Source organism: Uloborus diversus, chromosome 6, assembly GCF_026930045.1.
Source record: "Uloborus diversus isolate 005 chromosome 6, Udiv.v.3.1, whole genome shotgun sequence".
Lineage (NCBI taxonomy): Eukaryota > Metazoa > Arthropoda > Arachnida > Araneae > Uloboridae > Uloborus > Uloborus diversus.
In genome coordinates this window covers 2,855,129-2,870,687 of record NC_072736.1, presented here as the reverse complement: position 1 = coordinate 2,870,687, position 15,559 = coordinate 2,855,129, and the positions used below count along the sequence as shown (strand labels likewise).

Genomic DNA, 15,559 nt, shown 5'->3' with positions numbered 1-15,559 from the left:
CCTAGACCTTGATATCATGCTGTCATGACAACATCTTGATATTATCCTGTCATATCAATATGTATGCAATGTTACAAAAGCAGCCTACCTTGATATTTTCCTGATATTATGCTGCATACACCTTGTCAGTCAATATTGTGGCAGCATGCTGACAGCATAAAGGGAGTAACATAACAACATTGAGGCAGTATTAATGCAAGATGATTTTTCTTGCATGTCAACCTTTATGCAATACTGAGGCAAGATATTTTGCTTACTGGGATGTAACATGCCTTGGTGTCTTCTGACCTAAGAGGCAGCTGCTGGTCCAGAAGCGTAATCCTCAAACAATCCTTACCTTGTCCAATTTGCGAACCTCAAATACTTTTACTTTTCTTATCTTAATTAATCCCCCTTTGTAGGTAGAAGAGGATTCCCCATGAAAAGTAAATTTGCTTCGATTCCATTCGACCCAGCTAATTGTTCCTTATTAGCCTAATGATGGCAGCTGGCTACATACCGAACGATTGCTTTAAAGGTAGACCATCCATGGATGCTATGCGTTAGGGAATTTGAATGTCCCAACATGAGGTCGCTACTTTTCGTAGTGATCTGTTCTGTGATCTGCAACGGTAAGTCCTGTAGTAAATCACAATTTTTTTCAAACATTTTTCAGTGTCCTCCGGTGGCTAGATTATCCTTTTCCTTGCACAGTAAATTCTCTGTGTAACGAATCTCGTATTAAAGAATGTATGGGGGACTCTTAATTTGTTTTTAAAATTCCAATTATCTGGCATTTTGCTGCTCGATCTGTTAATTAGTTGAACATGCAATCTTTCAACAACGAACTCATAATTAGAATTCCATTAGAGTCCATTTAAATTTCTTTTAAAGTGCATGCAATAAATTTTCTGTTACAAGCGTGCAAAATATGCACATTCAAACATATGCCCATAGTTTTTATTTATTTGGCAACACTAAATCATAGAAGTATCTCATAGATGAATTAGTGTTCTGCAGTCATGTTGATTTATTGTTTTCAGGTACTTTCTCTGTCTCTGATAACGATACTTTTCTTTTTTAAAACTTTGCAAGAGAAGTACCGTTTGACCCATTGTTTTCGAAGCTACATTTTTCAGCTGGTCTACAAATGACAGCTTCATTGCCAGAACAAATGCAGAATTGCAAGCAAGAACCAAAAAACACTTTACAACATCCAGTGACTGCAGTTTCGCTCTTATTTTGAGCTCAGCAGTCTAAAATAGTAACCTATATAATATATAGTATATATGTATATATATAGCATAAGAAATAGAATCCATCATTGCTACAAGCAAAAACCTTCAATGCCATTCCGTGTTTGCAAACCTCTACTGGTGTGATAAAATATGAGGCAGTGAGAAGCAAAGGGATGTAAGCGGACATTTTCAAGTTTTGAGTAAAACGCGTTTAAAGATAAGATCATGGGTAGGCTTTCATTGAATTGTTTTTTTTCTAAATCATTCTGCATAGCAGTACCTACCAGAGCTACTTGTACTATCTATTGCCCAAGACATAAGAGAGGTTCACCTACCATTTGAACTGGTTATCTCCAAATTTTAATTTTGTCCCTTACATCCCTTTGCTTCTCACTGCCTCATATGTTTAGCCAGAAATGTGAGGATATACTCAGCTGTTTTGTGAAGTGTTTTCCTTCAACTCTGCCATGGCTATTGCAGGATGATGAACCTAAAATAAAGTAAAAACCTCAGTTTCACCAGCAGGTTGCAAAGAGTTGTTTGGTTTTTGCTTGCTTTTTCAGCTGTTGAGAGTTTTTCATCTTGTTTGATCAAAAAAAAAAAAAAAAAAAAATATTAATTTGAATTTTTGGCATTTTGAATTTAAATTATGTTTTTCGCAATCACGAGCGTGTGTGTGTATGAATGCGCGTGTGTGTTTGTGTAGGCGCATTAGTGTGGGTGCGTGTGTGTGTGTATGTATGTATGCATGTATGTGCGTGTTGTGTATGCAGTGCTGTGTGTGTACGCGCGTGTGTGTAGGCGTTTGTGTGTGTGTGTGTGTGTGTGTAGGAGTGTGTGTTTGTATCTGTGTGCAGGCATGAGTGTGTGTATGTGTGTGTACGCGTGTGTGTAGGCGTGTGTGTGTGTAGGATATGGACGCAACCTGGAGACGGTTTCCGTAAGAGGAGCAGCATCGTGAGGCCGGTCGACGCGACGGTGGAGCTGGCAGAGGGTGCTGGCGGGAAAATAAAATGATAGGAATTCAAAACAGTCAAGTGAGAACAATAAGCAATCGTGATTGCTCAAAAAAAACTTAACTACAGTTTGTACTTTTAATTTGTGCTCTGGGTTCTGGTGCTACTGAATGACATTTTATTTTTAAATGCCTCATGTTTTTTTAGTTTTTAGTGTTTTTAAACATTTTTATTAAGCATACGACGCCTGATATACATTTTAAAATACATATCGCACACACTTCTAAATAAGAGCGACATTGAAACTTTGCATTTAGCCTCATATACGATGAAAATTTATCTCTATAAAATTTTATTTTATATCTCTCCTTTTCTTTTCCCGATTTCAAGAGTAATTTTCATGTAAATTCGCTAATATGAAATTGAACACAGTGCAGCTCATTTTCATATTCCACCATTTTAAAACCCTCTTAAAACTACAACAAGCGATTCCCCCCCCCCCCCCCTTTTTTTAGCCTTGTACGATTAGAACGAGCATAATAGTGTTTAAATCCTTTAAACAACACTAGTTAACTTTTAGTCTAATTCAAGGGTTCCCAAACTGAGTGACACGATACTCTGGGGTGTCTTAGGAGGAGGTGAGGGGTGCCGCGAGGTGTCCATGGTATCGATGTATGTGTATGTAACAGAGACAGTGTAGCGTGCCGTGAGAAAATTCTAACTCTTTAAAGTTCGCTCTCCGTGTCGCGAAACGGAAAAGTTTGAAACCCCTAGTCTTATTCATTCAAAATCAGAAAAAAGACTGGGGGGGGGGGGCAACTGTTAAGTAACCTTTCCTGCCTATAGTTGGAATGAATTAGTACTATAGTTTATAATGTTGATTTAAAGGTTTGAATAAAGAAATAATGCTATTAATACTTTCCTGCTGCATGATTTTCACCCTTTGTGAATTCAGTTCAAAACTTCTACTTGCACTCTCAACTTTATACTCTTGGCCAAAATTTTTATTCGTAGTTTTGTGGTGCATTTTCAGCAAGAGTGCATTAACAAACCGTTTTTCACATATATATTTTTTTCTTTCTCACTGTCGTTTGGGGAACAATGATTCGATTAATTAGGCAAAAAGCACCTTGCAGTACTAGGGCTGCCAGGTTCGACTACTATTAACCATTTTGGCTATTATCGATTACACTTGGCTAGAAAAAAGTTAAAAGTATTAGCCAAACCGATCTACATTTTTGCTTAGTATTTATCATTCACAACATGATTAAGACTAAGAAATGTAAAATTTATTGATCAGAAGATTTAAATATAATAATGAAGCAATTATTTAACCAATATATTGAGAAAAATGTTCAAGCATGTAAACAATCATATCAATCAATATATCTGGCACATAAAAGAACAGGTAATGTCTCATAAGTCTTTTGGTAGCCATTGAAGACTTCCAATACCCAGAAGGGATAGCGATTTTCCTACAGATTGATTATTTTTGGCTAACTTTTTCACGAAGCAGTTTGGCTATTATGGCCAATACAGGGAACTAACCTCATACATATGTTGAAGTGTTAAACAAAAATTTCAATTCCACACACACACACACACATGACGTTTTCAAAGTAAAACAATCTAAAAATTGGTATACAAATTTTCTGGTTCAACTAGATCAATTCACTTGTCTTGTCAAGAGACATTTTTTTTGTTCTATTTTATGGGGAGCTGTGCAGTGTTGCAGCTAGTCATTGATATAAGGTAGGGCACTTGACTTGCACCAACTTAAATTAAAATATTCAGGGGGGATTGGGAGGGGCATACCGGGGGTCTCGTCGCGGGAAATTTTCTAAATTTGAGATGAAAAATAGTGAGTTAAAAAAAATAAGCATTTTAAAGTCATATAATTAAAATTAGAGCCCCGAAAACTCGACAAGCCTGACACATGTTTTTTGGCTTTGAAAAAAGGAAAAAATAAATACAAACACGCATAGTATTTTTGCAAAAAGGTACTTTAATTTACGCATTTTTTTAAGATCAGTTGTTTTTTCTTTAGTGATATCGGCTAACGTATTCAAGTGTAAATGCAGTCTCTCACAAAACACACACACACACACACAAAAAAAAAAAAAAAAAAAAAGGCGAAAAATTTTACCCCATGTATGGGCCAAAGTGAAAAATTAAATATTTTTCAAATGAAATATTTTCTACTTTGTTACTGAAAATATTTTTTATCAAATGAATTGATAAATAAACGAATGAATGAATAAGTAAATAAATAATGAAGTACAAGTAGTTAGTTAGTACAAATTATTCAATAAGAAGTTAATTACTTACTAATATGGGAAACAAAAATGAGTAAATAAAGTATTTAATGAATTAAAAAATAAGCGAATTTGAATTTGTTAATTAATGAATACATAATTAATTGAATAAGTAAACGAAATGAGCCATTTCACTTTGCCCAGTGTGCACTTCAGAAATTCTGAAAACATTTAAAGTCAAAACATGCCTAATATTAACTGAATAAGTACTGCACTAGACAACAGTATGCCTCAATCTTAATATATAAAAATCTTCTGTGCGGACGATTGTCACCATAAGGTTTTTAAACGGCTAGACCAATTTTGATCAAATTTTTTGTGTGTAATTAAGTTGTGACAAGCATGGTTTCGAAGCGCGATGGATCGAATCGGAAACGTTTTTGTTAATTAATTAATTAATTTAAACATTGGATGGTTATATCTCCCAAATGATTATTATTTATTTTAACCTATTGTTGAGCGAGAACTGAAATAAATATTTAACCCGTTGCCAAAGGACAATAAGAAAGCCAGCTCTGCTTTTTATAATGAAATTTCCTACTGTTATATGTCAACTGAGAATAGATAAAACGTAGAGAGTGAGAGTGAAGCCTTCATTTTTCTCTCTTGAAAGCAACGATTTTAGGTCCTGTGATATATTTTAAAGTAAAGTACTGGAAGGTTAACGCAAAACGAATGTTTTGATTGGCTGGATTACAGCAACGTGGTGGCTTGGCGACTTTGGTTATAAACAAGAGAGTTGCAAGATCATTTGTTTACATTTTAAAGCTATTGTTTATGTAATTTATTGTATTTTTTGTTTATTTGGCGAAATATTTCAAATTTTCAAAGAGTTGTTTTTCGTTTTTAAAGAGTTTTTAGTTATTTTAGTTGAAGAATGTGTTTATTTTACATCGGGAGGGGGGGGGGATGAGTGATTTTTGCTTATTCAGAGAACTTTTTTACCTTTATCATTTTTTGAAATGATATCATTTCGATTGTTTCATTCTTTTTCATACGGGGAATGTTGCACCGGGATTTCCCGTTTGTTCTAGATGGAGTTTTTTTACACTTAATATCTAAGGACGCTTTTGATCCCTTGAGTATGGCAGAAGGAACAAACGATCAAGTACGGGAGAAAAAATAGTTAATAAAACAACTGCTCAGTGGGTATTAGATAAAGCAAGTTGTAATAAATATACGCATTCTGACACCAAGCAACTTAAAACATTTTCTTTTTACTTATTTTTTTCAACAAAACTGTTCAAACACTTGATAGTTTATTTAACTTTTCAATTTACAAAGTTTGAACAGAACAACGTCTGTCGGGTCCTCTAGTTATTACTTAAAATGTTAATTACGAAAACTTAATCCTTTTACAGACCAAAAATTATTTTTGAAAGACCACAAAATATTGCAATTTTTGTGTCGCTTGTTTTGAAAATTACAGCACATAAAAAAAAAAAAATAATGTAGTATTTTAAAATAAAACTTGCATCGAAACGTATTTCATTTTATTTTTGGCAGTAAATTTGTATTTTCTAAATAATTGGAAAAATTTCCTTCTTTTCTTCATGGGGCAAAATGAAAAATAAAATATTTTTTTCATGAAATATTTTATATGAATTTATTGAAAATATTTTTTATTCGAAAAAAAAAAAAAAAAAAAAAAACGAGTAAATAAATGAAAGACTGAATAAATGAAACAATAAACGAACAAATAATTATATAAATTAATTAATATATGAGAAAAAATAAATGAACGAATAAAATAGTGAGTAAGTAAGCGAATTATTAAACGAAGGAATGCAAATGAAGTAATAAATAAATGAATAAATAAGTGAATTAATAAATGAATAAATAACTGAATTACTAAACGAAGGAATGCAAATGAATTAATTAATAAATGAATAAATAAGTGAATAGATAAATGAATAAATAAGTGAATTGATAAATGAATAAATAAGTGAATTACTAAACGGAGGAAATCAAATGAATTAATTAATAAATGAATAAATAAGTGAATTAATAAATGAATAAATATGTGAATTACTAAACGAAGGAATGCAAATGAATTAATTAATAAATGAATAAATAAGTGAATTAATAAATGAATAAATAAGTGAACTAATAAATGAATAAATAAATGAATGAATTAATAAATGATTGAATAAGTAAACGAAATGAAATATTTCACTTTGCCCCGCATGCACCTCATCTTCACTAATTTTACAAAACATTTAAAATAAAAATAAGCTTAGTGTATTAAATAAATAAATACTGATCCGAATATTAGTAGGTCTCAATTAATATTAAAATGCTAACAATAAGAAGTTGATCATTTTTCAATAGCAAAACTAATTTTTGACTTACAACAAAATATCACAGTATGAGTATCTAATTTTGAAAATTGTTTGTAATATTATATGCTTCGATCTTTTAAAAGCTAAATAACTGACTAAAATAAAGTAGGAGAATGCAGGGCAAAGTGAAATAGTGCAATAGTTACTCTGGTTTTAGCTCCAGCTATCTAGTAATAGTTTAACTATGTAGTATTAGTAACACGTGTAGCTTACTCCAGTCAAGAAAACGTAAAGGCGATAAGGGGCTTTCAGATGAGTAAAAATTGGTCAAACAAACGTTTTTTCATTCATTATATTTCTAAAAACTACACCTTTAGCTGTACCGTAAAAAAAAAAAAAAACTGAATCGGTTGAAAACTGGCGAAGTTATGACACTTTTTGTGGGAGCCACGCCCCCCTTTTTTTTACTAAAAAATGCATATAAAATTGCATGTAAGAAATGCATATAAAATGCATGAGTAAAAAAAAAAGCATATAACATTTAAATTTTTAATACTAATACCATTTCTAATGAATCATAAGACCTTATTTGTGGTGAATTAGTATTAAAAACTAAATTGTTTATTCAATAACGAAATTTGCAATAGTAAAACAGAAAATGCTGATTTCCTCAAAACCTAATTTTCGACATAATTACAAAACTCAAACTGCTCCTTGCAAACGAATTATTATTTGAATCTGCTGAAAATTTTATGCCAAGTATTTAAGTGGTTTGTTTTGTGAAAGATTTTTCTGTTTGATTTGTTTTGTGGAGTTTATTTGCTATATTTTATTGAAATATGAACATATTTTATCGAAAACGCCTAGTTTTTGGTTTTTTTTCTCATTATTTATCTTTATTACAAAATTTTGAAAAAGTAATTCCAACATCCTAATTTCGGTTGTTTTACGTATCATATTTAGCTAGTATTTTATAAATTTGATGAATTTTCGTTTGCAAGGAGTAATATGACAAAAGCGTTATAAAATCTAAATTTAAATTTAAAAATAAATTAAATTTTAAAATAATTCAATGAAATTTTATATTTTAGTTGGTATTAGCATCATGTAACTATGCTGAAAATTTCAAAGAAATTCATTGAAAATTACTTGAAAAAAAATTGAAATCCCCGTATCGCCTTTATGATAGTGAAAGAAATACCCGATAATGAGTAGCTCTCGCATATGTTCAATGTAAAACCAAAATTTCCTTTACAATTTTCTTCATTAATATCCGAAAAATGTTTACCTTGATTCGTTTTACGAAAAAATGTACTTTTTAAAATCGTTTGGTCGAGGAATTAATTTTACTTAGGGAAACCATTTCAACATCTACAAGTAGTGCTATGGAACGCTTTTCAGGCAATTAAAACCACTTCCGAAATAGAACAAATTCTTAGACTTCCGTACTGATGGTCATGCTGATTGAGTAATTATGAGAAGCGAATCTTCTTTTACATTCTAGGAACTCCGTGATTTGTTCTAGAATTCTTTAATCTCATTAGAATCCCGTGATTCACAGGAAATGAGATCTACCGACAAGCAAATGTTCGAATTGACATCGTTTGAACAGATGATTAAATAAAACTTTTTTTGTGATCCACTGTAGTTTTTCTCGAGTTCTTAGATTAGCATTAACATAATTGCGGTCTTTTAGAATATGTCTTAAAATTTCCTCCATTGACAGTAAGATGCTGTATCTGGATTTTGGTATACTTTTCTATCCATACACACAGGCAGATCAGCTAACTTCAATTTTACTTGCCCATAAAGTTATACATTGCTTACTGTTAAGACTTGTATAGTGCGTTCACGGGAAAGATAAATTAGATGTAAGCAAAGAAGTGCGCTATTTGACAATGTCAATCACATATTTAGCTAGGAAAAGAACAAATTAGTGCAAGTAGATTTCAAATGTGAATACTTCTTGGTTTATTTTTTATTTTTAATTCCATAGAAAATCTCCAAAAGTAGCATAGGGGTAAACCTTCTGGCAAACTGTTCGTTTACTTTCAGTCCATCTTTTCCGTAAACAGAGTATAGAGGCATATTGTGTGTGTTCGACGCATTTTGGGGTTTGATGTGAAAGTGGTAATAACTGAAGTGGGTGAAGACGCATTATTGCCTCTTCTTTCTAAAAATTTTAAAGTCAAACCTTTGTATATATTTTAAATATATAGCTGTTTAGTTTTAGTTGAGTTTTAGTGTTTTAGTATGACATAGGTGGCCCGCAAAGCTGTTCCATGCTGCCCGTTGTTGTGATCAATGTTACAAATCAAAAAATATATTCTGGAACCTTATTCCGAAACAACCGATCGTGTTCATTCGGTATTACGAATGACTGTTGAGGTTTCTTCGGCCTCGGCAATTCTCGGCTTGTCATTTTCTTTTCCCTTTCCACGTCTTCCCATTGTTATCTAAAGAAATTTAGCGTATTTAATTTTATATCAACATTGGCCCTTCAGATTCATCTTTGTATGAAGTACGGCCCTCGGGTAAAAAAAAAAAAGGAAAAGAATATTTAAGGGATTTTGGCACTGGAATTTTCATGCATATAATTCGGCTTGCAAAAGGGCGCTTTGATTTTTTTTCTATAACAAATTAATATGATTTCAAGTGGATTTATTATTGTGAATTTATTTTAAAATGAAGTGGGAATTTGGATGGCATAACTTTGCAGACGGGGATTTTTACATTGGAACCATTTATATGTGTAATCTCATCTTGGAAATCTAGCACTAAATGTATTTAACTTTTCTGTGCTTCTTACACATGTGTGTGTGTGAAATACTATGTTTTCCTTTCCAGAGGCTGTGACGGGCACTCACAAGAGCAAGCCCGGAGGATACAAAAAAAGTAAGTATTTTTTTTCTTTTCTTTCTTAAGAAAATAAATAAATAAAACTCACTTATAGAATTTTAAACTCGTACTCTATTTTCTCCTTTTATTGTTGCTTTATTCATATGGCGAATTGTTCTACAATAGGCTTGTTTTATTTATTTGGAGGATTTATTCAACATTTTATAATGGTTTCATTTCTTCAATTGGCGGATTATTTTATATTTTAATTGAAATTTTCTTTATTGAATCTTTTTACTTCCTTTTACAAAAAAGGAAGTATTGTATTTGCGAAAAAATTTTCACTCAAAAATCGACCTTAATTTCCATTTTCTCACCCCCGAATGAATGTTGAGTTTTTTTTTCCTATCCGACCGCACGTGGATATATACCTAGGAACCTACAGACACCCGAAATATCCATTTTGACGACCCCCGAGTTAATTAAAACGAATTTTCTCGCGACGTCTGTATGTACGTATGTATGTGCGTATGTGTGTATGTATCTCGCATAACTCAAAAACAGTATGTCCTAGAAAGTTGAAATTTGGTACGTAGACTCCTAGTGGGACCTAGTTGTGCACCTTCAATTTTGGTGGCATTCGGATGTTCCTAAAGGGGTCTTTTGCCCCTTTTTGGGGGGAAATCATCGTTAATTTCGATGTAAGCTCAAGTGGTGTTATAATTTGTCGGACACTTGGCGATATATCGCCAGTCTTTTGGTCGCCAAGATTTGTCGCCAACTTGGCGACAAATTTAGAGATTTTTTAAAAAAATTTGGTTTTAATTTGTCCATTGTTGGTGATAGAGAGTAAACAATCGAATGACAATAAAATTGCCAATAATGGGGAAATGACATTAAATTGGAGTAAAAGGAAGTCATGTGATGCACACATCAGCTCGTTTAAAAGAAGCCTATCAGAAAGAGAAAATAATCTATGCTCTAGCCAAATAAGTAGTTTTCATGTAACGAAAATATGACGAAGAATATTCAAGGCTGCCGTATACAGGGCCTGATTACCCAACAGGCTCAGGAGCTTAAATTTCCCCTCAGAACTAACAGGTGACCCAGAAACGACTCAAAATTTTCAGTTTCTGCAATTGAATGTATTTTTAAAATTTTCCAAACATTATTACTCGCTATATAAACATTTTGGAAGAATTTTATAAAGTGAGGAAACAGTTCATAAAATGTGGTAGCAAGCTATTCGTAACTCCAAAAAACTATAGGGGGCGCTGCAGCTACTGTATAATGGCGGATGAAAAAGGTAAAACAAACAAATGCCGTAACTTATAACTTGCTTTGACGCTTAGTGAATGAGTGACGCTTAGTGAATTCATCGTGTTTGTGGGAAACTTTCTTTTCTATTTTTCTGAAATTACATTACACCACAAACTGGCTGAAGCCTGTAATTTACCCCAAAGAAAACACGTGGAATGGAATGTTTTACCTTTTTCGGTAGTAATGTTAATCACTGCAAGGTAGCATATTCGAGCTCTGGAGTTGCGAATTTTCATCTTCGGAATTTGCCCAACGTGCTATCAAATACTTTATCGCACTTTAAATTTTATAAAGTGATAAATCTGAAACAACTAACCTTCTTTATCTAGTGCGAATGGAAGTACAAAAATATGCAATGTACAAAAGTTCGATATGTCTTGGATGTGGGGGGAGGGGGGATAACTTTAATTGATAGTCTGCTTGGCTGTTTTTGGAAAAAATTAATATAGCATATATTAGGGAGTTTTGTATCAAGTTTTAGAAAATATGCACTGAAAACAAAAGGTGGGGGGTCCTGAAACGAGACTTAGCTTCCCCCAACTCCAGAGGTTAATCGGGCCCTGACCGTACACAGTACGTAGAATGTTGCCAACGTCATAAATGCTTTATGTAGTCATGTTCCCCTGATTTGTGCTCTAACTTTCGGGTTGTAATGCTGACGTTTCAGTCAACAATTACAGTTAAAATTCAATAAATTACCGCCGTATAGCCAGGGCTAAGGCAGAAATACATGAAATACACCGCCTGCTCAGTCAATTTCAGCCGAGGACTGCAGTTTCGTGCTTATTAGCACTCATTAGCCCGGCATAGGAGTGACTGAGCTGGAGGTGGAAAATCTCTTAAGGACGCCAAGAGTGCCAAACAAACTGGTAGCTAATACAGAATTGGCACTGATCAGACGAGTGACCGAAGCAATGGTTCGGTTCAACTCGATGATTGAAGGCAAGGCAGGTATATTCAGTAAGTTAACGCCCTATAGCCAGGGCTAAGGCAGAAATACACGAAATACACCGCCAGCTCAGTCAATTGATGAGTGCTAAGAAGCACGAAACTGCAGTCCTCGGCTGGAATTGACTGAGCTGGTGGTGTATTTCATGAATTACAGTTATAGATAAGCTGAGATGAAATGTCTGGGAGGTCTTTGTGACCACGAAATATTTAGTGTGCGACAGTCACCATTAGCGAACACGGAGAATCGCCAACCGGTCGACATAGAACCCGGAACCCCCCTGTTTCGAGTCCAACGCCTACTGATTAGGTCACGACTACAGCCTTACAAAAATCTATTGTTTGCTAAACTGGTGTTTTCAATTGCAGAGCAGTGCGGCCGGGACGAGCAGTATTACGACCACATACCGGACTGCAAGAACACCTGTGAGAACTACGACAATCCGGCCGTGCTGTGTGCCATAGGAAAACCGGGATGTTTCTGCAGAGAAGGTTTGGTCAAGAGGAAGGACGGCAAATGCGTGCCTCCCAGGGAATGTCCGAGAGGCGGACGTAAGTACCCTCTGCCTCAAAACTTTTTCTTATTTCAGGTCTACAAGGAAATACATGTTTGAACAAACTTTTAAAAATTCCAGTTGCGTGTAAGTGGTGCTTTGGTAACTAACTGCTTGACCTTGGACGAGCTCATTGACGTTTGGTTTGAAAGAAGGAACTCATAGATTGGTACACGCCTATAATCGGTATCGCAACGTAAACCGGTTTTTCACCTAGCAAACTAAAACTTAAACAAATTTAATTTGTTTAAGTCTCAGTGGATCGGAAGTCAACACATCAAAGCCTGACTATACACACCTGTTCATTGAGGATCAATCACGTTATTACAAAATTTCTTTCTTAATTGGTAGGGAGAACGCAAATATTATAAACTAGTGGTACCCGCACGGCTTTGCCCGTAATTGAAAAATTAAAAGGTCTTTTGGTTCGCCTGTATATTTGCAAATAATGTATGGTGAATTTTCTCGCTAATTGGATTGTACCCATGTTACGGATCCACGTTATGATAATTTCGTATCTCGCCAATTGGCTTGTGCCCATGTTACGGTTCCACGTTATGATAATTTCGTAATTTATGATAGTTTTTTTTTTCTTAAAATTGGAATAGAAAAAGAACCACATCGAATTTTCGAAAAATCGCTTCGAGGTGCACACCCCCATGCTACAAACTAACTTTGTGCCAAATTTCATGAAAATCGGCCGAACGGTCTAGGCGCTATGCGCGTCACAGAGATCCAGACATCCAGACATCCTACAGACATCCTCTGGACAGAGAGACTTTCAGCTTTATTATTAGTAAAGATAAAGAAGTCGGCTAAATTAACTGAAAGGGCGCATTCCCAATGCCATAGCATTGAGTTCTTGCAATATTGTACCTATTGAAGTGTATGACGAGATGTTCAACAACCGACCTTTCTAAGCCGCTTTGTATATTTGTATGACACAAGACAGGACGGGTTCGGAAGAAGATCTTGGTCCCTGATCAGCTAGAATGGGAGGAACGTTGTTTCATAACACTCAAGGCGCACCCTATAAGCCGCGTTCATAACGCACTTTTCGACCCGGTAAATCCCCTCTCTGGCTCGACAAAAAACCGATTAAAAAGTTCCCCGCTTCCATGTAAAAAGAGGTTCTCTCATTATACCAGAGAAAGCTGTTTTTACCCATCATCCTGAGCGGCTAGTAGACGAACTTGTTTCGTGTAATGCATTCTGGGTAAAAACACCGCTTTCACTGCAGAAGCTAGCAGGAAGAGAAAGATTCCACATAAACCCTGCAAACTACAGGAATGCGGTGAAAAGCAGGTTTTTTCCGGGGTCGAAAGTGTCCATGGAAACGGCCCTATACAGTTAGCTCAGAGTTGCGTCTCAATCGACAATACGAAACAGGTTTTTGATTATCGCTAGAAATTCCTTTCAATGGAGTTGGAATGCTATTGATGGCTTTTTTGGTGCCAAATGTTGATGATTTGAATTGACATAGTTGAAATCGAGGGGATTGATCGCGCCTAGGAGAATGTGAGGCATGCCATGTGACAATGAATCGTTTGAGTAAACATTTGCATCTAACCCCTTAGCATGCAATGACGTCTCAGAGACGTCAAAGATTATGTTATGGCTCATGAAATGAACGAGGACTAGGAAGCATCGAGATCCACCCTGGCACAAGGAAGGAATGACGTGTTGCAGGATGTCTGCCTAAATCGAATGAATAACGTCTCGAAAACATCGAGGTCCACAGTGTCCCAAGAAACTAACGACTTCTTGGAGAGGTCAATCATAAATGACACTAGAAACGAACTACATCTCGGAGGCATCGAGATCCACACTGGCACGAGGAAGGAATGACGTGTTGCAAGATGTCTGCCTAAAACGAATGAATAACGTCTCGAAAACATCGAGGTCCACAGTGTCCCAAGAAACTAACGACTTCTTGGAGATGTCAATCATAAATGACACTAGAAATGAACAACATCTCTGAGACATCGAAGGTCCGCACTGACAAAGAATGAATGACGTCTCGGAGATGTTTGTCTACAGTGACGAAACGAATTAAAAACGAATGACTTTTCGGAGATGTTCATCAGCAATCATATTTGGACTGAATGACGTCTCGGAGAAATCAATATTTACAATGACACATGAAACAAATGACGTCGCGAAGATGTCCATTCACAATGATACTTGAAATTGGTGACGTCTATGATACATCAAAGTCAACAATGAAACATAAAACGAATGATGTCCGTGAGACTTCATTCTATGCGAGGTTTCAGTCATTTTAAGTAGTAATTGTAACTGTAAATAATTTAATAGTATGTTAAGGGATGGAGCTTAAGTACTGTCCAACCACGGATTCTATGGAATTTTCAAACGTCCAGATAAAACGAATCTACCTGAATGAGAGGGAAAAGTAAAATATTGATGCGCGTATTCCACTCATCTGAATGAGACTCTGCTTCTGCAAAAGCTGACATCACTAAAAATAATAGATTCGTCCTTTTCCGGCTGTAAAACGGATGTTTGTCTTTCCATACAATCCGTGGTCAGACAGTACGAAAGCATATCTTTGCTCGGTAATATTCAATGTTTGGGAACAGGGGCGTGCACAAGAGGGGAGAAGGGAGACCTGTTGGCCCGGGCCCGAGCCTGAAGGGGGCCCAAAATTTTTGAAATGAGGGAAGAAATATATATAGGGACGTTGGGGTAAACAATTTAAAGGAGGGCCCGTAAAAGTCATTGGTGATGGACATCAAAATTTCTGTGCACATCCCTGTTTGGGAAGTAACTTGAATATTCCTATAACTTTTACTGAAAATTGCATATCATTTTCTCTCTCCAGAGAATTGCAAGAAGGACGAACAATATTACGAAGCCATGCCGAGCTGCAAGAACACCTGTGAGAATTACAACAACCCGGGTGTGCGCTGCGCACCCGGTCCGCCCGGGTGCTTCTGTAAGGAAGGACTGGTGAAACGGAAATGCGGGAAATGCGTCAAGCCATGTGACTGTGGAAACGGTAGGAAATTACTTTAAGTTCTGTCAGTCATAATAGGGAAGTTTTTGATTTTTCAATTTTATTTTTATATGATAGAGTAACATGTATGAACATCATAGGTGAAAAAAATT

General features: G+C 35.2%; 1 protein-coding gene across 1 annotated transcript in view; it reads left to right on the top strand.

The window, feature by feature from the left end:
• The first annotated feature begins 545 nt into the window (after positions 1-545).
• The window catches only part of LOC129224153 (SCO-spondin-like), a 63,475-nt gene continuing 48,461 nt past the window's right edge, over positions 546-15,559 (top strand). The window contains exons 1-4 of the mRNA XM_054858569.1: positions 546-611; positions 9,618-9,665; positions 12,246-12,428; positions 15,273-15,449. Of these exons, the coding sequence (XP_054714544.1) occupies positions 566-611; positions 9,618-9,665; positions 12,246-12,428; positions 15,273-15,449 (454 nt within the window). The 5' untranslated portion in view covers positions 546-565. The remainder of the gene's footprint in view (positions 612-9,617; positions 9,666-12,245; positions 12,429-15,272; positions 15,450-15,559) is intronic.